This window comes from Dama dama, chromosome 9 (genome assembly GCF_033118175.1).
Source record: "Dama dama isolate Ldn47 chromosome 9, ASM3311817v1, whole genome shotgun sequence".
Taxonomy (NCBI): domain Eukaryota; kingdom Metazoa; phylum Chordata; class Mammalia; order Artiodactyla; family Cervidae; genus Dama; species Dama dama.
In genome coordinates, this window is record NC_083689.1 from 8,254,390 (window position 1) to 8,280,491 (window position 26,102).

Consider the following 26,102-nt stretch of genomic DNA (forward strand, 5'->3'; position numbering starts at 1 on the left):
CCCTGGAAGCCAGAGCAAGGAAGGGGCTGGGACCAGCTGTGAGCATCACATGGGCCCTGGACACTGGCTAGGGTTTCCAGAGGGGAAGAGGTGCCTGCTGTTTCTCCGCCCATCTCCCAGTCCATGGCGTCGCAAAGAGCCGGACACCAGTTAGCGAGTGAACCACAACGGAGGTGCCAGGCCCCATCCACCAGGGGATCCCTGAGGCCATTTGAGGCACTCAAATGGGGAGGGGAGCACTCTGGACGGGGGAGTTTGCTGGGCATGATTCTTGGTGGGCTCAGAGCAAGGCTCCTCCTACCCTCCGTGCATGAGAGAGGTCCAAGGGGTGCTCTGACTGCCCTGAGAATGGGCCGTCAGCCCTGATGCAGTGCAGAGCCCTCCTGGGGGTTCCCAGTAGTATCTTCAGCCCCAGCAGGTTAGGGCAGAGGTCCCCAAGCCCTGGGCCTCAGGAACCGGCTGCTCAGCAGGGAGTGAGCGGCAGGTGGGCAAGCGAAGCTTCATCTGTGTTTGCAGCCGCTCCCCATCTCTCACGTTGCCACCTGAGCTCCGCCTCCTGTCAGATCAGTGGCAGCGTTAGATTCTCATAGCATCATGAGCCGTGCATGCAAGTATTCAAACCTAGATCCCTAGGTTGTGTGCTCCTTACAGGAATCTAATAACTGGTGGTCTGAGGTGGAGCTGAGGCGGCGATGCTAGTGCAGGAAGCAGCTGCAGATCCAGGCTGTCAGAGTCAGAATCCGACACTTTGTTTTAGTCCATGTGTGGCCTGCCCATTTTAGTTACCACTACTTCCATCCGTGCCTCTTTCCCGAACTGCACACTTGTCTCTGTTACAGTTTTGATAAGCCCACAAGCTGACCCTAGCCAAAATGTGTAAAAACAAATGTCACTGGAGAGCTTCTTTGTAAGGGAGGAAAGACCCAGCGGTGACAGCAGAAGATTCCAAGACAGCCCCCCCCTCCCCCCCCAAAAAAACTGCATTTGAAAGAAAATACCAAGAGTTCTACTTTGGAAAGATACCCTGGAGAAGGAAATGGCAACCCACTCCAGTATTCTTACCTGGGAAATCCCATGGACAGAGGAACCTGGTGGGCTACAGCCCATGGGGTCACAAAAGAGTCAGACACACCTTAGCAACTAGACAGCAACCAAGAGTCCTAGCATAGTTAAGTTACGGGTTCATTGTAACAGGTGGTTCACACTCTGAGACTGTGTTGTATAATACGGGCAGCTGGCTATCCAACAAAGCCATGGAGCCTTCAAAACTGCTTTGCCACATGGAGACCAAGCACCCTGCGTTCAAAGACAAGCCTTTGGAGTTTTTCAAAAGAAAAAAGTGAACCGAAGCAATTATTGAAGGCCACCACTTCATTAAATGTGTCTGAATGGCAAACCTCATTCTTAGTGGCTAACCCTCTTGCTAAAGCTAAGCCCTTTACTGTTGGTGAAGAGTTGATCCTGCTGCTGAGGACATTTGTCATGAACTTTTAGGAGAGGCTGCAGTTCAAAAGGTGACCTGTGTTCCTTTTTTGGCTAGTGCCATAACTAGAGGATACCATAATTAAGCTTCCCTAGCGGCTCAGACAGTAAAGAATCCACCTGCAATGCAGGAGACCCAGGTTCCATCCCTGGTACGAGGAGATCCCCTGCAGAAGGGAATGAATGGCAACCCACTCCAGGATTCTTGCCTGGAGAATTCCACAGACAGAGGAGCCTGGCGGACTACAGTGCATGGGTTCATAAAGAGTCAGACACGACTGACTGGCTCTTTCACTTTTCACTTTCATAACTAACTGATGAAATAGAGAATGTTGAACCGCAATTGTTAGGGTTAACAAATCCACATGGTACGCAATCCAGGTTGACTAATCTACCAGTGTGACAACAAGGCAACAATGTTTGTTCTTGTGCCTTTTATTTTTCATGAGAACATGTTACCTGCACTTTCGTTGCCAACCAGCACCCCAAGTCTCTGAGTGATTATGTACCAGGTCACTGTATTGGCATATGCATGGACTGAAGGGCTGCCGTGACCAAAAGACTTTCTGGTTTCACTGCTTGGGTCAAAGAGGTCACTTCTGAGTGTGAGTCTACACGCTGTGTCATCCATAAAGAAATGCTGCTAGCTGAAAAATGTCACCTGAACTTAACATTTTGTATAGTGTGATTAAAATTATCAACCACATTAAAGTACATGCCCTTCGCTCACATCTGTTCAAGCAGCTCTGTGAAGAGAGGGACACAGAGCACAAGCCTCTCTCACAGACGTGAGATGCTTTCTGATGGCAGATCAGAGACTTCCCTGGTTGTGCTGTGGACAGGAATCCACCTTCTAATGCAGGGGACATGGGTTCGATCCCTAGTCCAGGAAGATTCCACATGCCAAGGCGCAACTAAGCCCATGTACCACAATTAAACTGAGACCTCAGCTGCAACTGCTAGGCGCCTAGAGCCTGTGCTCTGCAATGAGAAGCCGGCACGTTGCAGTCAAGAGCAGTCCCTGCTCGCTGCCACAAGAGAAAGCCCGCACAAAGCAACAAAGACCCAACACAGCCAAAAAATAATAAATAAAAATAAAGTATATAAAAGGAGATCCATAGCCAGAGTTTTTGAGTTACGAGAGCTGCTCTAGAGATTTCTTTTAGAACAGTCACCACTGGAAGCCTGTTTCAGTGGCAGAATGGGTTGCAAAATTTGCTTATTTGTGTGACATCTTTAACCTGCTCAACGAACTCAATCTGTCACTTTAGGGGCAAACAACTGTGTTCAGGTCAGCAGATAAAGTGGCTGCATTCAAACCCACACCAGAATTATGGGGGCAACGAGTGAACACTGGGGATTTCTGACATGTTTCAAACATTAGCAGAGATTTTGAAAGGGACTAAGCCAGGGCCTACTTTCTCCCAGCTGATGATCACCTTGCAGCTTTCAAGAGTTTGAGCAATACTTCCCAACCACAGAAGACCCCAAATTGGGAAGGAATGGATCCTCAACCCATTTGTGAAAAAGCCAGGTGAATTGACTTTGTCAAATAGAATTTGACTTTTCTAATGCTGGAAAATGATTAACTGCTTGAGATAAAAAAATGACGGTGGCCTTAAAAGTATGTTTGAGATAATTTCAAATTTCTGTATGTTCTGGATGGACTTCCCTGGTGGCTCAGATGGTAAAGAATCTGATCCCTGGATCAGGAAGACCCCCTGGAGAAAGGAATGGCAATCCACTCCAGTATTCTTGCCTGGAAATGCCATGGACTGAGGAGCCTGGTGTGCTACAGTCCATGAGGTCGCAAAGAGTCAGACACAACTGAGCAACTAACACTTGCAGGCATGGTGGCACTGGTGGTAAAGAACCTGCCTCCAAGGCAGCAGACATAAGAGGCATCAGTTCCATCTCTGGGTCAGGAAGATACTCTGGAGGAGGGCTTGGCAACCCACTCCAGTCTTCTTGCCTGGAGGATCCCATGGACAAAGGAGCCTGGTGGCCTATAGTCCATAAGGTCCGACACAACTGAAACGACTTCGCACTCACACATGTTCTATATTAAAGTCAAAGCAGAATATCCTGAGATTGCCACAAAAGCACTGAAAAACCTGCTTCCATTTCCACTTCCATTCTATCTCATCTTTGTGAAGCAGGGTTTTCTGCAGTGACAGCAACCAAATGAGATTCCAGAGTAGACTGGACATAAGCAACACACTTCAGGTGTCATTATGTCCCATCACCCCCAGATGGGACCATGCAGTTGCAGGAAAACAAGCTCGGGGCTCCCACTGATTTGCATCATGATGAGTTGTATAATTATTTCATTATGTATCACAATGTAATAATGAAATAAAGTGCACAATAAATGTAATGCTCTCCAATCATCCTGAAACCATACCCCTGCTCTGACTCCCCCAATTCATGGAAAAATCGTCTTCCAGAAAACAGGTCCCTCAACCGGTCCCAGCCCATCCCCCAAAATTCAACTCAAGTTGTGTCCAACTCGGTTTGTGACCCCATGGGCTGCAGCACACCAGGCTTCCCTGTCCATCACCAACTCCTGGAGCTTGCTCAGACTCATGTCCCTCAAGTCAGTGATGCCATCCAACCACCTCATCCTCTGTCGTCCCCTTCACTTCTCACCTTCAGTCTTTCCCAGTAACAGGGTCTTTTCCAATGAATCAGTTCTTCACATCAGGTGGCCAAAGTACTGGGGTTTCAGCTTCAGTATCAGTCCTTCCAATGAATATTCAGGACTGATTTCCTTTAGGATCGACTGGTTTGATCTCCTCGCAGTCCAAGGGACTCGGAAGAGTCTTCAACACCACGGTTTAAAAGCATCAGTTCTTCGTTGTTCAGCTTTCGGGGAGTTCAAATTCAACCGGAATGGGGCAGAACATCAGACCTCCACCAGGGGGCTCCCATTGCCCCAGCCAGTTTAGGATGGGTTCAGAGTTCCAATAGACTTATGGACAGGGGGTGTCCCTGGCTCGTAGAACGGGAAACGTTTGGGACAGGCTCTTCTGGCCAGGCAGACTGTGTGGGCTCACTGTAAGGGGAGTATGCTGGGGTTAGGGGGCCCACAAAGATCTGGGAAGAGGAAACCCTGGCCGGGATGGAGTCGTTTCGGCCGGTCACTCAGGAGGTCCTGAGTGCACCCCCCGGCCACTCCGTCAGGGGGCGTGGTCTGCGTCTTCGCCTGGAGGGTGTGGCCTACCAGCAGAGGCGTGGCTGGGGGCGGGGCCTTCTGAGGCGGGGCCGCGCGGAACCCCGGCAGCGGCGGCGGAGGCAGGAAACCGGGGCTGGGCCCCGGCGGCGCCGGCGCGCGATTCCCTCCCAGTCCCCGTCCTAGCCGAGCGACCCACCCTAGGGCCGGAGCATGGACTCAACGGAGCCGGGTAGGCGGTCCGGGACTCGTGATCCTCGAGGGGGCTCTCCCGACCGTATCCTACTTCCTAAATCAGTGAGGGTCCCCGCCTGTTCCTCCCTGTCCAGAGAGCTGGGAGAGGAGTTCCTGAATGGGGAGGACGCGGGAATCCTCCACTGTGGGGACTCCCAAGCTGAGAGGGGGCCCGGGACACCAGCCCCTGACCCCCTCCCCCTTAGGAGTTCACCCCGGATGTCTGGGGGAGGGGGCCCAGGAAGGGGAAGTGGCCGCTTCTGCTTCTGATATCTGTGATGGGGGCAGGGTGTCACGACTGCTGATGGAGAGGGCAACGCGGCAGGACCCCCACCCGGCCACTCCATTGCCCAGGGAGGGGAACATGCTGATCTGCGCCCCCTAGAAGGGGTGCCTGCAGCAGAAACGTGGCGAGGTCCGACTTTGTTTCCACCAGTCTTTGTGTCTCTGATTTGCATATTGAGTGTCATTTGGTCTTTACGCCGCTCCGGGTTTCAATCTGCCCGTGTGTGTTTCTGCCGCAGGCCCTGTGCTGGTCTGTCCCACTTGTATTTCCATCTGTCTGGCCTGAGGTCCATGTGGTTCCATTGTCAAGCTGTCTCTGTCCCTGGAGACAGTGTGGCTGTATCTAGGACATCTGTTTTGTCACTTTGCTTCTAGGCCCATGCATGTGTGGGTGTCTCTGCTTCTCCAAGCAGTGGTCTCTGTGTTGGGTTGTGCCTGAGTCCATCTGCCTGTCCTGAGTCAGGTCCCACCCAAGCCCACACTCCCGCCATCCCAGCTCAAACACCCATCCCATCCTGCACTCCCCATGAGACCAGAACTCTCTCTCTCTTTCCTTTCTCTTTCCCTCCATCCCCTCACCCCACCCCACCCCGTTCCCCCCTACCTCCTCCCCACTCACCATCCTCACCCTCCAAACAACCTGCCAAGGTGTGGTGGGTGGAGAGAGGCTTCTGTTCACCCATGTGTGATACTCCCCTCTCCAAGGGTTACCCCCGGCTCCTGAGAGCAGGAAGAGGTACAGTGACATCTTCCGGAGCCTGGACAACCTCGAAATCTCACTGGGGAACGTGTGAGTCTGAGCCTGAGTCACCCCAAATTCTGCCAGGATCCCTAAATCCCTAACCGTTTAGATGCCCAAAGCCCCTTTAGGAACCTGCAACTTCTGGATGCGCTTACCTAATAACGCAAGAAGCCTAAGAGAGGGCCCTCAACACACCTGAATATCCCCAAATTCAACCCCCTAAATCCACCAGCAACCCCCAGAGTGATCCTAGGGGCCCCACGTATCCTTCTTGTGACCCTTGTGATCCCTTAAAACACTGGAGAACTTTATAATCCTGCTCTAAACCCCAAAGTTACCCAGGAGCCTTCAAATTCTATCTCAAATTTCTTTAAAAAAGAAGCTCACAAAAAAAAAAAAAGAAGCTCACTTACTTCCCTCCCTAAAGTCCCATCCCTCAGGACCCCCAGATACAACAGATGTCACAGAGGTGATATCTAGGACCATCCCCAAACTGCCCTGGGGTCCCCAGCACCCTAGGTGGGACAGACTCGGTGGAGGGTGGCATTCTGACTCCCTGACCTCCCAGGACGCTTGAGATGCTGGCTGGAGACACTGTGATTTCAGGAGACCCGGAACCTGACAAGAACCCCACAGCCACTTTGGTGAGAGATGGGACCCAGGGGACAGGGAGAAGGGGGCCTCAGAGGAGAGACTGAGGAAGGTGGAGGCGCTTGCACTGCATGTTCCTGAATGCTGTCTCCCCCCACCCCTCAGGCCAGTGAGACCAGCCGTTGGAGTGGCCCCTCCCCAGAGGATCCTGCACCCCTTACAGGTAGGGGCTCTGGGGCCAGAAGCGTGGGGGCAGAAAGGAGTCCTCCATCACCAACAGCCTGTCCCGTGCACCAGGGACGTGGCAGTGCCCCCAACAGACGTGAACCCCTGTCCTCAGGGAGCCCCAGTCTCAGTGGAGAATCAGTGTAAGGTCGCAACCTAGATAAGCAAAAGCAAGGGAGTGTTTGGAGAAGCCATAAGATGTAGAACAGGGTTCACTGGTCTGGTCTGAGGGCTCAGGGAAGTTTCAGAGGTCCACCCATCTGCCCCAGGGGAGGAGCTGGACTTGCGGCTCATCCGAACCAAGGGGGGCGTGGATGCAGCTCTGGAGTACGCCAAGACCTGGAGCCGCTACGTCAAGGAGCTGCTGGCCTGGACCGAGAAGAGAGCCAGTTATGGTGAGGGCTCCTCGGGCCCAGCCCCAGGCCCTGCCCTGGGCCCTGCAGTGCTCGCACCCCGCCTGACTCACACCCCTGTCGTCTACCCCCAGAGCTGGAGTTTGCCAAAAACGTCATGAAGATTGCCGATGCTGGCAAGGTGTCAATCCAGCAGCAGGTAGCCCTGAGCAGACACTGGCCCCCAGAGCCCAACCCCTCCAGAATCCCAGCTGGACGCCCCCTAGATCCTCAGCATCCTCTAACACCAGCTGCCTCTCCCCTCCTGCAGAGCCACATGTCACTGCAGTATATCTACCTCCTGTTTCTGGAGCACGACCTCAGCCTGGGAAGCCTGGCCATGGAGACACTAGCCCAGCAGAAAAGAGATTACTACCAGGTGAGGGGGCCCTTCATGCATCATTTCTCTACAAGCCTCCGGGGAGGCATCATTACCATCAGCACCATTTGCTGATGAGGAAGCAGAGACCAGGGATGCTGCGGAACTTGCCCAAGGTTACCCAGCAGAGATTCAAACCAGGTTTCCTGTGCGATTGCAAAACTGTGCTTTTGTTTGTCTGCGGGTCATGGGGCGAGATGCCGAGTGTACTCAGGAAGAGAGCCTTGGCATCCCCAGCTCCAGACCCAAAGGATGGAGGTGACCACCGAGACTCTGCGGAGAGGCCACCGGGGTGGGGGAGGGCAAATCTGGGGGAGAAGACCCAGGAGAGAGTGCAGATGGAGAAAAGGGTCCGGCAGGTGAAAGCCATGTGGGCCGGGTAAATGGGATGACCAAGCAACCCGGGCAGCGTTCCTCATTCCCCATCCTTCCCAGCCCTTGGCTGCCAAACGGACTGAGATTGAGAAGTGGCGGAAGGAGTTCAAGGAGCAGTGGATGAAAGAGCAGAAGCGGATGGTGAGGCCTAGGGCTGCAAGCTGGGAAAGCGGGCTGGGGGAGGAGACAGAAGAAGCCGGAAGACCCTTTCCTCTTCCGCCCCTAGAACGAGGCTGTGCAGGCGCTGCGGCGGGCCCAGCTCCAGTACATGCAGCGCAGCGAGGAACTGCGGGTGCGCTCCCAGGTGTCGCCCGAAGATCTGGCTCTCCAGGCCTCACCGGGCCCCAACAAACAGCAGGAGCGGCGGCGACGCTCTCGAGAAGAGGCCCAGGCCAAGGTGGGGACTCCGCCCCGTGCCCCGCTGCGCTTCGGCGCCCCCAGCCCTACGCATCTCTCCCATACACGCTCCCTGCCTCGGTTTTTCCAGGCGCAGGAGGCCGAAGCGCTGTACCAGGCCTGCGTCAGAGAGGCCAACGCGCGGCAACAGGAACTGGAGGCCGCCAAGCAGCGGATCGTGTCCCACGTGCGCAAACTGGTGCTGCAGGGGGACGAAGTGCTGCGGCGGGTGAGACCCTGACCCGACAGCTGCCCGCCATGCTCATTAGTACCGCTGGGCCTCACCTGCCCCTAGACCGCCTCCGGGGCGCCAGGACTCACTCCGTCTCTCTGGACAGCCAGTTCCCGCCCCCAGACCCTGCCAGCACTTCCTTTCTCGGTCCCACTCAAGGGGTCCTGCCCCGAGGTTGACCCACCCGGGTTCTGATCACACCCCTAGCCCAGCTGCAGACTCAGTCCCTCAGCCACCTCCCACTGCCCTGCCCCGCCCCCAAGCCTGGACCGAGCTGGTGTCTCTCAGGGGCAGGCCACGCCCCAGGCTCCCCGGCTCCGCCCCTCTCACACGCTGGCTCCGCCCCACAGGTGACCTTGGGATTGTTCGGGCTTCGAGGCGCTCAGGCAGAGCGTGGCCCCCGCGCCTTCGCCGCCCTGGCTGAGTGCTGTAAGCCCTTCGAGCCTGGCCAGCGATACCAAGAGTTCGTGAGGGCGCTAGGGCCCGACCCCCCACCACCCCCGCCAGCCGCCTATTCTTTCCAGGAGTTCAGGTACAGGTGGGTCCCCAGGAGCAGGGTCGGATGGGAAGCCAGGGAGACGCGGCACCAGGCATTTGGGTGGGGTTGTCCTAGTCGTGGGAGGGCTGGGAACTTGGGGTTAGTGCACTGGGGGCCATGATGCCCATGACCATAAGGGCTTGCAGACCCAAGTCCTTGAAGTTGGGTCTTAAAAGGGATGCCAGGGGTGATGTCAATCCCAGGCCAGCTTCCTGATTATCAGAGCCCTCCAACCTCTCCTCTCAGTTCCCCTCTGGACACAAGAAAGAAGCTCTCTGGAGCACCCCCTCCACAGCTGGACGAGAGTGCAGCTGAGCCAGGCCCTTGGGAGGACACAGGCACAGGCTGGCAGGGTGAGTACAGTGAAAGGCAGGCAGGAGCGGTGCTGGGGAGCACGCCTGACCGACCTGTCCCTCCCTAGGAGCTCTGGGCCCCACTGTGGGCAGTGATGTGGACAGCATGGGCGGTGGCAGCGAGTCTCGCTCCCAGGACTCTCCCACTTCCAGTCCAGGTGGGACCATCCTCCGGCCCCTGGCCAGGCTCTGACCCCCAAACTCAAACCCTCTTTCTTTGACCTCTGACCTACCCTGCATCCCTGACCTATTTTCTCAACCTCTGACCCATTCTCTTGATCCAACTTGGAACCACTGCTACCCCCAGGTTACTGATCTATTCCTCAGCCCCTAACCCCTGACCTGTCTGACCCCCCTGACCTCTGACCCTTTCCCCAAGGGCATCCGTGGGTGCTTTGGGAAGGCTGAAGACCAGGAAGGTCTCCTTAGCCTTGGAGCCTCCCCCATGACTTCTGTGACCCTCAACCTCTGTAACCTGACTCCAGGCTCTGGCACGAGGCGGCTGGTAAAAGTGTCATCCATAGGCACTGAGTCTTCAGATGACTTTGAGGAGCGAGACCCTGGTGAGGCTGGAAGCAGGTGGAGGTGGGCTGGGGATGGACTAGGCACTTCTGACCCTGTCTCCCTCCCTGCAGACCTGGGAGATGGGCTGGAGAACGGGCCAGGGACCCCCTTCAAGAAGTGGATACTATCCAACGCGGCCCAGACCCACCGGTTGCGGCGGCTGCGGGGCCCAGCCAAGTGCCGAGAGTGTGAGGCTTTCATGGTCAGCGGGACAGAGTGCGAGGAGGTACGGCCTGGGCTGACGACCTAATGACCTCTGCTGACCCCCAGTGACCTCTCTGACCACAGGCATCTCCCTGACCTGAGATTCCTAAGACCTTGCCATGAGAGACCTGCCCTGATCTGATGATCCCCTATGAACCCCCTGCTCCCTGAGGATCTCTATGACCTTCTCTTCCCCCACGGACCCTGATGACCTTCCTGACCCTGTGACCTTTCCTCAGTGCTTTTTGACCTGCCACAAGCGCTGCCTCGAGACTCTGCTGATCCTCTGTGGACATAAGCGGCTACCGGCCCGGACTCCCCTCTTTGGGGTCAACTTCCTGCAGCTGCCCAGGGACTTCCCAGAGGAGGTGCCTTTTGTGATCACCAGGTGCACAGCCGAGATAGAACAGCGTGCGCTGAATGTGCAGGTGCTGCCTTGACCTTTGACCACCCCCAGTAGTGACCCAGCCCTCTCAATGGCCAGACTGCAAGCCGGGTGTCCACTTCCCACCCCTGCCCTGCAGGGCATTTATCGGGTCAGCGGGTCCAGGGTCCGCGTGGAACGGCTGTGCCAGGCTTTTGAGAATGGCCGAGCATTGGTTGACCTGTCAGGGAACTCACCTCATGATGTCTCGAGCGTTCTCAAGCGATTCCTCCAGGAGGTGGGTGCTCAGTGGCTTGGGACTCATGGGCCAGATGGGCTCAGGCTGAGGACCCTCTGCAGCCCACCCACACCCATATCCCCCCTGCCATTCCACCCCCAGCTCACTGACCCCGTGGTCCCCTTCCACCTCTACGATGCCTTCATCTCTCTGGCTAAGACCCTGCATGCAGACCCTGTGCACGACCCTGGGACCCCCAGCCCCAGCCCTGAGGTTATCCGCTCGCTGAAGACCCTCTTGGTGCAGCTGCCCGACTCTAACTACAACACCCTGCGGCACCTGGTGGCCCATCTGTTCAGGTGTGCACTGTCCTTGGTCTTGACACGTGACTTCTGACCTGAGGCTCAGACTGTTGCGCCTTCCTTAGACATGGGACCACTGACCCCTGACACTGACTTCTGACCTTCATATGTGTTTTCTGAGCTCTGAAACTTAATACATGACTCCTGACTTTGGATGCTGACCCTTGACCCCCACCTCCAGGCTTGTGGCTGCTGGTTGCAAACAGTGACCAGGACCTCTTACCCATGACTTGAGCAAGTCACCACTAGCCTGGTTTGCAGGTCCTACCCAGTGACCAGTAATCAGACACTCTGTGCCCTGATCCTTCTGCTCCTGCTGTCCCCAGGGTGGCTGCACAGTATGAGGACAACAAGATGTCTGCCAACAACCTGGGCATTGTATTTGGGCCGACGCTGTTGCGGCTGCCCGACGGTCCAGGGCCAGCCGGTGCCGGACCTATCACCTGCCTGCTGGATTCCGCACACCAGGCTCAGCTCATCGAGTTCCTCATTGTGCACTATGAGCAGATCTTCGGGGCTGACGAGCTCCTCCTGGCCACTGAGCCCCTGCCCCGAGACCCCAGCCCACCCCCTGCGACCCTCCCAGCCAACCTCCAACCACCACACTTACAACTTGTCCTGGACCCCCTGCCCTTATCCCTCGCCTCAGACCAGGACCCAGACGCCATGCTCCTTAGTGCGCTGGAGAAGCATCCCGAGGCCACGCTCCCAGAGGTAGGAACCTGCTGGGCCACAGACATGGGGAGAGCCTTCTCTCCATGCAATCCTCTCACTCTCTCTCCTGTCTTCCTTCCTTCCTTCCCCTTTAAAATTATCTATTTCATTCCCTTCTTCCTTTATTATTGACCCTGCACTCATCCTGAAAGGAAAAGTAAGGAATGGAGAGGTGGGAAATAATGAAATAACAACAGGATACAGCCTTGCAGAGATCCTAAAATGAATACTATTGATTCCTTCAACAGAATATTTATTGAACACCTACTGTGTGCCAAGCATTGTTCTAGGCATTACATATATATCAGTGAGCAAAATATTCAGACTCCACCCTCTTGATTGCCTACCTTCCGCTGCTGCTGCTAAGTCGCTTTAGCCTACCTTCTAGTGAGGAAAAAACCAACAATAAACAAGATATATGATACAAAGTCATACAGACTTATATAGGATGTTACAAGGTGATGACTATAAAGAAAAGAAAGGATTGGGTAAAGTCAGAGACGTCAAGGGCACCAAGGTGAGAGGTGGTGGGCAGTTTGTAACAGTAATAGGGTGCTGTGGATGGGTCCCCTGAAGAAGATGAGTTCGATCAAAAACTAGAAGGATATAGCGGGGAGTGGGCCAGGTGGGGATCAGGGAAAGGGTGTTCCAGGCAAAGGGAACAGCCAGTACAAAAGCCCTGAGGTGGGAACATGCCTAGTGTGTTCAGGGCACAGCCCTGTGCTGTAATGAATGAGTGAGGGGAAGGTGGTAGGAAGTGAGGCCAGAGAGGAGTGTGCAAGCCTCCACTGACTGCATACCTACAGTGCAGGTGAGCTTACATAGCAATTGCCCTAAGAGGTACATACTGTTGGTGAAAGCCATATAGAGATGGGACTGTTAGGGGAGCCCTCCTGTCCCTCAGGTCCTGATATACTCACCATTCCTGAGAGCTTGGCTCTCCCCTGTAGCCCCCCAGAGCTGGGAAAGGGGCTGCAAGTGAGGTGTGGGACTCAGAACTTCAGAAAGTGCTCAGGACACAGAGCATTCCAGCTGCTATTAGCATTTAGCTGAAGGACAAACTAAAAGGTACACAGATAAGCTAAAAAAAGCAGGCCTGAAATTGCAGAAAGTATAGCAGGATGGAGATCAGTAGTTCACCCCTTCCTAACGGAGAGATGGCTATCACTTTCCAGGCTGGTCCTCTGCTGCCTGCAATGCGGGAGACCTGGGTTCGATCCCTGGGTCGAGAAGATCCCCTGGAGAAGGGAATGGCAACCCACTCCGGTATTCTTGCCTAGAGAATCCTGTGGCCAGAGGAGCCCGGTGGGCTACAGTCCATGGGGTCACAAAGAGTCAGACATGACTACCAACAACCTCTGCTGAACAAACGCATTCCCACCTTACAGAGCCCACAGTTGAGATTAATGACACCTCTTCTCAGGAGGGCAAGCAGTACGCTCTTAAGGGCATCATCTCTCCCCAAATAACAAAACTGCAAAGAGGAGCTTTGGCATGTTCAAGAGTCTCCAAGAACTAGGATTTTATTGCTGGTTCAAGAGTCTCCAAGAACTGGGATTTTATTGCTGGAGGTCTCATTCCTGGGTTTCTTCTTACAGATTTCAACTCTGCAGAGTGAGCAGGAAGAGGAAATAACCGAAGACATCAAAATTGAGGGAGGGGAAGGTGAGTGTGTTAGAGGTTAGCCCAGGGTTCTGGGGTTGCTCCTGCCCTGGGGTTGCTGGACTTACTGATAACAATGGAGGGTGGCATCCAGAGGACTTTGGGGTGCTTAGCATTGACCACCCTATCCCACAGTGTCCAACCAAGGGCCTGAGGACTCACCCCTGGGGACACAGCCCCGTGGCCACTTCAGCCGCCAGCCAGTGAAGTATTCCCGGGGAGGTGTGCGGCCTGTCACCCACCAGCTGTCTGGCTTGGCCCTGGTGGCTTCCAAACTGTCCGAGGAGACCCCCATCACATCAGTGCCCCAAGGGAGCCTGCGGAGGCGAGGACCCAGCCCTGCCGCCAGCACCCGTGAAGACAGCCCTCTGCGCCGCACCCCGCTGCCCAAGCATTTTGAGATCACCCAGGAGACAGCCAGGCTACTCTCCAAGCTGCACAGTGAGTCTGTGCCCCAGGCCACCTGCTGCCCAGACCCCCAAACTGAGGAGGCCGAGGACCACTTCTGACTATTCCAGCGCTCTGATCAAGAAGGCCAGGACTGAGAAGATGGGCCCAGCTTCCCAGGAGTTAAATGGGGTGTCTGGAGAGTTCCTATGAGGAAAGACTACATGGCCTAGCAGAGAACTAAAACCCTTTTGGCGGTACCAGGATACCCTCTACAAAACATAGGTCAATGTCAAGCATCAGGGCCACTCAGGTTCAGAGGTTACTCAGGGTCAATATAGGTCATGGGATCCTTGAGACAGGGGTGCTTTTTGCTACTTTGGTTGTGGCCACTCCCCCATCTCTGTCTGCCTCCTTAGCTGATCCCAAGTGACCAGATCTTGGAGGGTGTGGCAACCCAGACTCAGCATCCTGGTGGTGCCTGGGGTCTGGTGGCCTCTGAATAAACTGTGTCTTTTATATCCTTGAGTGTCTTTCTTTGCTGGGGAAGGGTGACAGAGGAGAGGTCGGTGAGGCAGCAGCCTTCCGCTTCATGTTCACCGACCACAGAAGCCAAAGACCTCTTATTTTCATCTCAGAACACCCCTGAGCACGCACAGGCGGCAGCGGCTGTGCCTGGACACCTGGCTGAGTCACATGGGCCGGCCCTCCCAGAGCTCCGCATGCGACCCGGTCCTGCGAAATCAAACACTTAAAACAAAGTGCAGATAACCGAGACAATAGGGCTGTGTGCTCGGGGACGTGGGAGTCCACGGCTGCCACAGGCGTGGGCCGGGCAGGGGACAGCGCTGAGAAGGGAGGCATTCCGAGAAACCTGAGCGCCACTGGACAGTCAGCTGGGGCCAGGCGGGCAGTAGCGAAGCCAAGGAGGGGCTGGGGTCCGGGCTGAGGAGCGGGGTCGGATCAGGGCGTGGCTTGGAACTCGGCGACGGATTGGACGCGAGGGAGCGGGCGGGGGAGCGCCGGGGCGGGGGCGCGGACCGTGCGACCACCGGGACGCGGGCCCGGGCGGCGCCAGGGCACGGCGGGAACTCTCGGCCAGCCCCGCGAAGACCCACAATTGCAGGCGCGAGAGGTGTGCGGGGACAGGAGGTGGGGGTCCCGCGCCGGAAGCAGAGCGGGGCGGCCGAGGGGCCGCGAGGCGGAGAGGAAACGGGGAGCTGCGGTTCCGGACGCCCCTGTCCCCACCGCGGCTGCGGAAGCGAGGCTCCTCCAGGTGGCGGGGACCGGGCGGAGCTCGCCCAGGTGGTGGGGGCGGGACGCCGCGCCGGGGGCGTGGCGGCGGGACCCCGCCTCCGGGCCTCCCCGGGCCGCTCCGGATCGGCTCTGCCAGACGCTCTTCTGCTCCCGCCCTGGTCGCCCGGCCGAGGGTCTGGGGCGCGGGGCCGCCCAGTCTGCGGCGTGACGGGCGGCTCAGGTGAGGCCGGCATCGACGGGGGGTTGGTGCGCGCGGGCTCCGGGGAGGGCGCGGCACGTGCCCGCGGGGCCGGGGCGCCTCACCCTCCTCTCCTTCCTCCTTCTCCTCCCCCAGCCTGAGGGCTCCCCTCCCCGCGAGGCCAGGCCTGCCGCCGCCTTCCTGACAGCCCCTTTTGTCCCAGAGGCCGCCAGCGTCTTCACTCCCACCCGGAGCGGCCCGACGCACCGCCTGCTTCGGAAGCACGCGAGCGCAAAGCCAAGCCCGCCGCCCAACGAATGGAGCTGCCTCACTATCCAATCTGATCGCCCAGGTCACCACACCCCAGCACCGACCTCCGGCCAGGTTTTAGCAGGGGCCCCACCCTGCAAACACGCCCGCTGGTCTCTGCTTCCTGCACTGACCCCAACACCAAACTGACCCTCCCTTGTCCAGTTTCACAGCTCACACCCCTTTGTCCTGCCCCAATCGACGCCCCCCCCACCACCACCCAACACAGGTTGGTTACAGATTGGCCCCCGGTGGGCAAATGAGTTTTGTTTTGCTTTTTTCCGTGAAAAACAAAACCGCCCAGTCATTTGATTCAGGGGATATCTTTACAAGAGGCTTATTCGTAATTAAGCAACAGCTGCCCACCCCCCAACTCATGGAGCTTGCTTTTGCAGGTCAGCCCTGTCCCCACCAGTGCCACTTTGCCATGAGGCATCTTCCCCGGTGGTCAGACGTCTGGTAAAGAATCGGCCTGCAATGTGGGAGACCTGGGTTCGATCCCTGGGTTGGGAAGATCCCCTACAGAAGGGAAAGGCTACCCACCTCCAGTATTCTGGCCTGGAGAGTTCCGTGGACTATACAGTCCATGGAGTCTCAAAGAGTTGGACACGACAGAGAGACTTTCACTTTCACTTTCATCTGCATTTGAGACACTTGTCCTTCCTGGCTTAAACCTCCCTCTGGCTGCTGCTCCCCTCTGTGTCCTTCCACCAAGGACTGCCTGTACTGACTTCTCCCTCTCTGCCCCCAGATGGTCACCATGGGCCAGTGCTACTACAATGAGACCATCGGCTTCTTCTACAACAACAGTGGCAAGGAGCTCAGCTCCCATTGGCGGCCCAAAGATCTGGTTGTGGTGGCGCTGGGCCTGACTGTCAGCGTGCTGGTGCTTCTCACCAACCTGCTGGTCATCGCAGCCATCGCCTCCAATCGCCGCTTCCACCAACCCATTTACTACCTGCTTGGCAACCTGGCCGCAGCTGACCTCTTCGCCGGTGTGGCCTACCTCTTCCTCATGTTCCACACAGGCCCACGCACAGCCCGGCTGTCACTCCGGGGCTGGTTCGTGCGGCAGGGCCTGTTGGACACGAGCCTGACGGCCTCCATGGCCACACTCCTGGCCATTGCCGTGGAGCGGCACTGCAGTGTGATGGCCGTGCAGCTGCACAGCCGCCTGCCCCCGGGCCGGGTCATCACGTTGATCGTGGTCGTGTGGGTGGCCGCGCTGGGGCTGGGGCTGCTGCCCGCCCACTTCTGGCACTGCCTCTGTGCCCTGGACCGCTGCTCTCGCATGGCCCCCCTGCTCAGCCGCTCCTACCTCACCGTCTGGGCGCTGTCCAGTCTGCTCGTCTTCCTGCTCATGGTGGTCGTCTACACCCGCATCTTCTTCTTTGTGAGGCGGCGAGTGCAGCGCATGGCCGAGCATGTCAGCTGCTACCCCCGCTACCGTGAAACGACGCTGAACCTGGTCAAGACTGTTGTCATCATCCTAGGTGAGTGGTACCCTGCTTCCCGACTGCCAGTCTGATCGAGCGTGATTGGGAGGGGACGATTTGAGTGGGGAATGTTCTCCCGGGAAGTGATACCTGAGATGAGGCCCGGGAAGAATTCCAAGCAGAGGGAATAGAAAGCAAGAGCTCAAAACAAAAAAAAAAAAAAAAAAAAGAAAGAAAGAGCTCCAACAGGACCAGCCCAAAGAGAGAAGAAGAAGGCCCACGTAGCTGTTCTGTGAGGAGAGGTCAGCACAGCCTTAAAGGGTACAGATAGAGTCATAGCTTGTTCTGAGTTCCATGGGAATTTAAGGGTTCTTAGCCAGGAGTAATGAGGTCAGTTCAGCTGTTAAATATAGAATGGTCTGGGTTGAGGACACACACACCCCAAAGAAACAGGGCAACTCTTCCCAATCATTCGTTTTCCCCCACCAACTAACTGGCCAGTCCCACAGTGACCTCCTTTCCACCAAAGAATCTTCAATGTCCAGGGTCCTGTCCACTGTGTGCGTGCCTGCTCAGTCATGTCCGATTCTTTTCGACTCCGTGGGCTGTAGCCCGCCAGGCTCCACTGTCCATGGGAGTTTCCAGGCAAGAATATTGGAGCTGGTTGCCATTTCCTACTCCCACCTGTCCACCGTGTACCAGTTAGGAAAGGCAGACAATTCAGAGAAAGGTTCCCCTTCTTAGCCGTTCTGCCCATCATGCTTCAAAGGCAGCAAGACAGGCAGCACTTCCTTGCAAACTGCTCAGCTGTCGCCCAAGATCTAGAGATTCCCTCCAGCTTTGAGCGGTTGCAACAGCTGGCCCTGCTCACATCAGGCTCTGTCCCACAGGGGCATTTGTGGTCTGCTGGACACCGGGCCAGGTGGTGCTGCTCCTGGATGGTCTGGGCTGCAAGTCCTGCAACGTCCTGGCAGTGGAGAAGTACTTCCTACTGTTAGCCGAGGCCAACTCGCTGGTCAATGCCGTGGTGTACTCGTGCCGTGATGCTGAGATGCGCCGCACCTTCCGCCGTCTTCTATGCTGTTGGTGCCTCCGCCCGTCTACCCACGAGTCTGTTCGCTACACAACCGCCACCCACACGGGCACCAGCACTCGCATCATGCTTCCTGAGAATGGCCATTCCCTGATGGACTCCACCCTTTAGCTAACCTTGAACTTCAGCAGGGTACAGCAAATGCCACATCGCTGCCCCGGGCCACTGTGGACGCCTGGCTCTACCCAGTCTGCGGGCCAGACTTAAAGGCAGACCGTCAGTCTGACATGGCATGAACCACTGCCAGCCCTACCCAGGCACGCAGCTGTGTCTGTCTCTGAGCCTGCAGGTTAGGGTCATCTATGCAACTGGGAGAGAGTTGAATGGGGTGCAAGAATCAGGTTCTGAAGGTTGGGGGGCTTTTTAACAGACACTTTTTTTTTTCTGCACATGCCTGGTAACCCCTGTGGACTGCTTTCTTGTCTGTGGTGGCGTGGATGATAAAGATGAGAGAGATGAGGACTTTCGGGCCATGCAGCCCAGGGAAGCAGGGTAACACGGACGGACTATGGGTGCCCCGTCTGCCTGAGGCTGACTGTTTAGGGGCACAGACAGGAGTGCTGAGTGTGATCTGGGAAAGGTCTATGACCCCTTGCAGCCTCCAGGGGTCTTGCCTGTCCCCATGAGAACTGAGGCGGTCTACAAGGAGGGCGTGATTTAAGGAGTAAACTTTTCTACTCTGAGATCTCCAAAGCCTCTTCTGTTGTCAGCTTCATCTGTCTGTCCCTGTGTCCCAGAATTGCCTACCTTGGCTCAGACTGAGCTGGGATCCTTCACCGTGGCATCTCCTCGGCCCTGTTCTCACCCACCTTGGTCTCTGTATGGCTGTTGTTCCATCTCTCATTTCCTTTTGTGCTCTGTCTCCTCCACCTGTTCCCCTGCCTTCATCTTGCCACCTGCCTCTCTGTCTCCAGCCTCTGGAGCCCAGAGTGGTTCCTGGCCTGTGTAAGCCTCCTGCTTGCCCTTTTATCTGAGTCCAGGTTGTTAATAGTCAGGTGTGTCTATCCCATTGCCCACTCTATCACCTACCTATAATAGATGGGCTAGAGGTTGTGGGGTCCATGGACCAGCATGCAGGATTTTAAAGTTGCCATTTCTCAAGCTCCTCTGCTATGCCTGGCACACAGATATGCACTTTGCTCTTTGCGACCCCATGGGCTGCAACATGTTAAGGCTTCCCTGTCCATCACCAACTCCCAGAGCTTGCTCAAACTCATGTCCATTGAATTGATGATGCCCATCCAACCATCTCATCCTCTGTCCCCCCTTCTTCTCCTGCCCTCTATTTCCCAGCATCAGGGTACTTTATGTACATTATTTAATCACCACCTGCTTCTTGTGGCAAAGATATTATACATATTTTTCATGTGAGGACAGTGGCCATAAAAGACTGAGATTTGGCGCATGGTTACATAGCTTCAGAAGGACACAGAGGGGGCTAGAGAGGCCCCTGAAGAAAGGACTTCAGTTTTCCATAAAGTCTGGAATTGACCACAAGCTCAGCCTGGCTTTCCCCACTTCACTCTATGGTCTCAGATGTGCCAGACCCATGATGAACCCCCTCTCAGATGCTCAGATGCTTAGAGGCAATCTGCTAAGCACAGAGTGAACCAGGATCTGGATTCTCTGCTTCCACACCTAGCCAGAATTTGAACCCAGCCCTCCCATCAGAGACCAAATTCTTAAACTACTAAAGCATGCATTGCCAAAGAGCCAAAAACATGTAGGTCTTTCTACATTGAATGGGGCTGGGTTTCCCTTTGGGAAACTCTCCCAGCCCTACAACAGCTCTGTGAGGAGGCAAGAATAAACTGGGGTGCTAGGTATCCCAGGGTCCAAGGTGGGCAGTGTGGTTCCTTGCGCCCTGAATTGCCAGAAGTGATGACCTTGGCCAGCATCTTCTACCACACAGATGAGTACACAGTCCTTGTCTCCATGGAGCTCCATGCCTGTTGGACAGGAGTATTTGTTTCAGATGCAGAGGCAGTCAATCAATTCCTGTGGGGTGGGAACCTCCCCCACCCCGCACCTAGTGGTCTCCAAAGGCAGCTCTATTTCATGTGCTCTGAGCTGGCTGCTGTTGCATCAGCGCCTTCCAGGTTCTAACCCACACAATTCTGGTCTCCTTTGGGATCTTGTGCCATCAGTTTTTCCCTCCCCGGTAGGTTCTCTTCTCTCTACCAGGTGACTTCAGGTTTTTTTTGTCTCAGAGGGTACTCATAGCTTTCAACCCCCTCCCCCCACCACTATTCTCTGAAGGACACCAAAGTTACTGACCACTTTTCAGGTCTTTCGTGTGGTCACTGACCACGTTAGTCTGACATTTACATGGTCCCTACGTGTTCTAGTACTTCCTGTTAACTGGGGCCATATCGGGGTTTTCACATTAGATTGTGTTTGCATTTCCTCTCCAACAGTAGTGGGAAGAAGATTCTGAAATGTTCCCAGGAAGTTGAGATTCCTTTCTGAGCCTGTATCAGAAATCTGTCCCCAAAGCAAACAGGCTCTAGGAGGTTCCATGACTTTGGAGAAGTGATTTATGTCCAATAATAAATCCTTTTCTCTCACACAAGTATCCTCTGATGGTGGGAGTTCTAACAGCTAGAAACAAAGGCCTGTGAAGATTCACTCTGATTCGGGGATGCATCACAGGGTAGGTCCTCAGAAAGCATCCTTCCCGTGCTGGCGGAATGCTGTAGAGTGAAAGAATGAATAAACAAGCAAGGTCACTCTTAAGCTGAATCTTGAAAGGTGAACTGGTTTCTGCAACTGAGAAAATCACTCAGTTTTAACTTCCCAGCCAGCATCACCACATATTCCTGTGCCACCCATGGAACACTAGAGGTGCAGCAGGGGAAGCCAGGAGGCTGGAAGCCCCAGTGACCTACCTGATGGGACCCTAGGCTGAGGGATGCACTAGCTCACTGCGCAGGGTTCTGGGGCTCAGGGTTTCTGGAGATTGTGGGGGGGGGGGGGGGGGGCGGGGGGGTGTTGATGGGGTTCTGAAAGGCAAGGGAAGGTCTGAAAAGAAAGGGTGGCTTTAAGGAAGAGTGCAGTGTCTGAGAAGTTAGGATCTGAGGTGTGTAGGTTCCTGAGGGATGCTCTGAGACATGGGAGCCTATGAAATGGGGAGGAGGGTGGGCTCTGGCTCTGAGGAGAAGTAAAGTGTCTCTGAGCAGGAGTGGTCGCTCTGAGGAAATGCGGAAGGCAGAGATGTGAGAGGTGGGAGTCTCCGAAGCAGAACAAAACCGGCGTCGCCCTCTCCGGCTGGAAGAATGTGTGCTTAGTCGCTCAGTCCGATCCCGTGGACTGTACCCCGCCAGGCTTCTCTGTCCATGGGATTCTCCAGGCAAGAACACGAGTGGGTCGCCATACCCTACTCCAGGGGATTTTCCCAACCCAGGGGTCGAACCCAGGTCTCCCGCATTGCAGGCGGATTCTTCACAGTCTGAGCCAGCAGGGAAGAGGGAGGGGGTTAAAATTGAAAGCGCCGTTGCCTCAGCAACCTCCAAAAGAGTCCTAGGCCGTAGAGAGGGGCTGGTAGGGGGCGTGTCCGTGGGCGGGGCCTGGCAGCTTGGGCGGCGGTGGTTGGCTGGCGGAGATAGCAGGGCGTGTCCCTGGGCGGGGCGCCGCCGCCTAGCTGGCGGCGGTTGGCCGTAGGCGGCGGCGAGGGGCGGGGCTCCGGGGTGCGCGCGCGGTGCGCACCGACGGCAGCAGTTGGCTACGACGTCCGCGCGAGCTCTCCAGGCTCGCCGGCTCCTGGTTGAGCACCCGCAGCTCATGGACGCTCCGCAGCGCCCGCCGCGCCCCGCGCCGCCACCGCCTGCCCCGCGCCGCTCGCCGCCCGGGCCCCCACCGGGCTCCAACACAGGCGACATCCTGCAGCAGATCATGGCCATCACCGACCAGAGCCTGGACGAGGCGCAGGCCAGGTACTGGCGCGGATTCGGCGGGGGGGCCGTCCAAAGTCGCTTCACTGAAGGGGGCGGGCCGAGGGGCCAGGACCGGGGCAGCTGGGGTCGTGATGGGTGAGGAAGGTGCAAGGTGAGAGATGCGACGAGTCTCTGGGCGGAGAGAGGGAGGGCAGGGCGCATGGGAGGGAGAGGCTTAAGGAGGACGGAAGCGGGATTCTGAGGAGGAAGGGACGTGACGGGTTAAAATGGAACGGATTGAAAGGGGGTTTATGGAACTAAGCAGTTGAGTGATGGATTTTAGGAGCTGTCCTGAGGTGAGAGGGTTGGGTTTAAGGAGAGTTTGTGGATGGAGAGGTTTATGGTGAAGAGTGGTTTCAAGGGTTATGGAATATAAGGGGGAAGAGTTTCGGAGATGAGGGGTGTAAGGGCTGAGAGGTGGGTACACACAGGATTCGTGAATAATGGACAACTGAATGAATCAGTGGTGTTTATGAAGATGGGAAATTGGGGAGGGGGTCGGTAATGGAGAATGAGTTGTGGGAAATAAGACTGGGTAATGAAGAGATGGTGTCATTTGATTTGGAAATGATCCAGTAAAAAGGTTAGTGTGGAAGCTGAGTGGAGATAGAGGACCCCCCCCCTTTTTTTTTTATTAATCTGGCGAATATTTGCTAGATACTATGTGTGGGGCAGAGCTGGGTGCTGACATAGTCACTGTTCTCAAGCTAATGGTGTGAGAGAAAATAATAACAAAAATAAGTTGTGAGAAAAACTGTAAGTAGAGGGATGGAAAGCTGTGGGAAGCCAGGTGGAGAGGGCACAGCACCTTCAGAAGCCCTAGGGTGGGAAACGGCAGGAAGAAAGCAGAGCTGGGGACTCAGAGTCCCCAGTGGAGTGGAGAGAGTCTGGAACCAGGATCACATGGGGATGACAAGCCTCGGGAAGGAGTCTGGGTTTTATTTCAGGTGTAGTGGGAAAATCACAGTGGCTTTTATGTCTTGCCTCCACTTAGCACTCGTCAGCCAGCCAGGACTGGTAGAACGCGCTTCTCAAGGCAGCCCATTGTGTTTGGGGTCTGCTTGAATTATTAGAAAGGAGCAAAGCACTGAATGATAGCCTTTTGGAAGATGAGGTCTTGTTGAGTGGGGCCTGTTTGGGGTAAAGGATGGTCCCTGTGGGTGGGACCAGGGTCTGGAGGTGTGAATTGTACAGTGCCTAGAACCTTCCAGGGAGGACAGGTTACAAAACCAGGTGAACAACAGCCCCAGAAACAGAGAAGGCAAGTAAAAGGTGGATGTGGCAGGCATTCTTCACACTTTCTTTCCTCCGCTTCTTATAACATGTCAATTCTTTCCACAGTTTCAAGGCCTCTATCTGGAAAGTTAAGAGCATCACATATACATACTTCCACCCCCACCCGCACTGGAGCAGTGTGCTAGGTGTACAGAAACCAGGATGGCTAAGAGGTTCTCTTATAGTAAGCTCATTCAGAAGTAAGGTATGGGGAAGACTAACTTATAAACAGTCATCATAACAGCAGTGTGCTGAATAGAGGTGATTCCTGACACAACGAGCTGGGCCGGGAGAGGGTGCCCTTCTGTGATGCCCTGTCTGCCAAGCCAGTCTGAGAGCAAGGGCATTGTTGTACTTTCCTTTGTATTCCCAGGGCTGTGCACAATACCTGGCACCTAGTATTCAGTCAAGTTTTGTGGCACTTAGGTTCAGGATTTGTTGGAGCTGGGAAGGGAAAATGGGCTCTTCACACCCAGGAACCATAGAAGCAGTGTTTTCAGTGTTTGCCAAGTTAGCTGTGTTCCTTCTGTTCTAGGCCTGGAGCTGCTTAAGCAGCTTGAACTCCACCCAGAAGTGGGCTTCCTCAGGCATGTGGCAGCCCAACACAGCCCCGAGGCTGCTGCTTTTCCCTTGTCAATCTCGAGATTCTCAACTCCCTTAGGTAGGCTTTAGAATGGAATGCAGTCAGTCACTACTTGCTGTTCTCAAAGAGAGTCCTTTTTCTTTGAAGGCTAAGAAGCTGAAAAGGGAGGGTATGGTACTTACTCTACTACCACAGAGCTCTTAAGTAGCTGATTCCTGTTTCCTTTCTGAGGTAGAAAGAGCCCTGGGGTTTCTATTTTGAGACTTTGGGGGCTTCACATCTGCTGTACTTCTTGTGTAGCCTCTAGATGAATTCAGGTCCCTAAAAGTCACCCAAGTCCAGACACCAGTCTTTAGTCCTCTAGTGAGCGGGCCACTTACTCCACTTTGGAGAAAACACAGCTTGGGTGGGTCTGTTCCTTGAAACGAATGGCTACTGACTCCAGTATTCTTGTCTAGAGAATTCTATTGACAGAAGAGCCTGGCGGGTTGAAGTCCATGGGGTTGCAAAGAGTCAGACATGACTGAGCAACTAACACTTTAACTTTTCATTCCTTATAGTAAACCAGCAGCCAGGTAGATTATCAACCTGTGCAGGGGAGTAAACCGTGTCTTCCCTGATTGACCAACTGGGTGAGACCTTTCTGAGTCCTTTTGACCCTGCGCTGTCTCTGTGCCCTGCCAACCCCTTCATGGCCCCTGGAATCCATTTAGCTCAACTGGCTGGCAAGAAAGAATTTTTCATCTCAGATTTGAGGCCCTCTCAACCTGCTTTGTCCATGCGTGCGTGTCCAGTTGCTAAGTCATACCTGACTCTTTGCACCCCCATGGACTGTATCCTGCCAGGCTTCTCTGTCTGTGGGATTTCCCAGGCAAAATCATTAGAATGCATTGACATTTCCTTCTCCAGGGGATCTTCCTGACCCCCAGATCAAACTCAGTTCTCCTGTACTGGCAATCGGGTTCTTTACCACTGAGCCAACCAGAGAAGCCCACTTCGTCACCATTAAATGTGTTTAAAGAAGGAAAGCACACCTGTCCTCCTTAAGCCTGGATTTTTCTTATCCCTTTCTACATTATTAGGAAGGCAGTTCCATGCGCTTGTGTGTAACTCACTTTGTCGTTACAGCTTCAGCTCGATGGAGTCTTGGAATAGTGAACTGTGTATTGTTCTTCCCTCCGGCTACCCAGATAGTAGATGGACACTGGGGACCTTGAAATGCACCATCTTAGTTGAAATTCAGCCCTCATCAGCTGGAGACTTCCTGTGTGAGGGATAACCAGTTTCCTTGAATGATCTTCTGACTTTCTTGGGTGACACTTTGAGCTTTTCCTGGAGAAGGGACGGTTTTACAGTTTCTGATTTGGACCTTTCACTGACCATGTTCTCATTCATTTCTTATATGGAACCAGGAAGGCAGAAATTTTTCTCTCATTTGCCAAAGATTTTCTGAGTATATTCACTCTATCACGTATAGCCTTATTTTTTATAATAGTACATTTTACATTTCGAAGTTTACATAGATTTTTTTCATTTACTTCTTTTGAATACCTCTATGAATACCTTTGAAACCCTTTATGAAGGGTTTATGAGATTGCCAGACTCGGGTTGAAGGCTCCTCTGTCAGGACTGTCAGGCTCTAAAGTTCCTCCTTCCTCCCAGAGTTCTTAATCAGTGTTTGAATCATGGGCCCCTTTGAAAATCTGGTGCAATCTCTGGGCCCCCCACCCCACTACCATGGCCCCAAACAGTGTACTTGTATACCACACCTTTGAGAATCCTCAGGCTTCAGGTGCCCTGGGGTCTGAAAGCTGCCACTCATCAAAGGCTGGTGGACTTACTTTTTGTCCAGTAGTGAGATTCCTAAGAAGTCAGGGTGAAAACTCTGGACCTGGGAAAGCCGAGGGGTGAGTTTTGGAAATTTAATTTAAAAAGGGGCCACACTCGCCCTCTGCAATGGCCCACATTCTGTCTGTGGAGTGTGGTCTCTCTGAATCTAAATAAAGCTACTTCTTACCTATCACTTTGTCTCTCACTGAATTCTTTCTGCGATGAGACATCAAGAACCTGAGCAAAAATAGTGTATAAAAACCAACCACGCCAGATTTCACCACTCATCCTCTGTGGTGGCCCACACTCTGTCTGTAG

General features: G+C 54.8%; 3 protein-coding genes across 9 annotated transcripts in view; all 3 read left to right on the top strand.

Moving 5' to 3' along the window:
• Window positions 1-4,747: 4,747 nt before the first annotated feature.
• GMIP (GEM interacting protein) lies at window positions 4,748-14,412 on the top strand. Of its 3 annotated transcripts, none has more exons than XM_061149706.1 (21): window positions 4,748-4,886; window positions 5,879-5,963; window positions 6,484-6,559; window positions 6,672-6,729; window positions 7,001-7,126; window positions 7,219-7,283; window positions 7,395-7,502; window positions 7,938-8,018; window positions 8,104-8,274; window positions 8,365-8,502; window positions 8,856-9,043; window positions 9,290-9,396; window positions 9,465-9,554; window positions 9,882-9,959; window positions 10,032-10,186; window positions 10,404-10,592; window positions 10,689-10,826; window positions 10,929-11,125; window positions 11,455-11,842; window positions 13,441-13,507; window positions 13,640-14,412. In XM_061149706.1, exons 1-21 carry the CDS (start codon window positions 4,868-4,870, stop codon window positions 14,011-14,013), a joined length of 2,898 nt encoding a protein of 965 aa, XP_061005689.1. In that variant the 5' UTR covers window positions 4,748-4,867; the 3' UTR covers window positions 14,014-14,412. The 3 variants fall into 3 exon arrangements, with proteins under 3 accessions (XP_061005689.1, XP_061005691.1, XP_061005692.1); XM_061149708.1 differs by having other exon boundaries at window positions 8,856-9,037; XM_061149709.1 differs by lacking the exon at window positions 4,748-4,886 and adding an exon at window positions 4,915-5,303.
• An 834-nt stretch (window positions 14,413-15,246) lies between these two features.
• Window positions 15,247-18,849, top strand: LPAR2 (lysophosphatidic acid receptor 2). Of its 5 annotated transcripts, none has more exons than XM_061149713.1 (4): window positions 15,247-15,368; window positions 15,550-15,710; window positions 16,387-17,128; window positions 17,962-18,849. In XM_061149713.1, the coding sequence occupies exons 3-4, from the start codon at window positions 16,387-16,389 to the stop codon at window positions 18,273-18,275; spliced, it is 1,056 nt and encodes a 351-aa protein (XP_061005696.1). In that variant the 5' UTR covers window positions 15,247-15,368; window positions 15,550-15,710; the 3' UTR covers window positions 18,276-18,849. The 5 variants fall into 5 exon arrangements, with proteins under 5 accessions (XP_061005696.1, XP_061005693.1, XP_061005694.1 ...); XM_061149710.1 differs by having other exon boundaries at window positions 15,261-15,368; window positions 15,483-15,710; XM_061149711.1 differs by having other exon boundaries at window positions 15,261-15,368; window positions 15,483-15,678.
• A 3,095-nt stretch (window positions 18,850-21,944) lies between these two features.
• The window catches only part of PBX4 (PBX homeobox 4), a 51,548-nt gene continuing 47,390 nt past the window's right edge, over window positions 21,945-26,102 (top strand). The window contains exon 1 of the mRNA XM_061149716.1: window positions 21,945-22,096. Within this exon, the coding sequence (XP_061005699.1) occupies window positions 21,945-22,096 (152 nt within the window). The remainder of the gene's footprint in view (window positions 22,097-26,102) is intronic.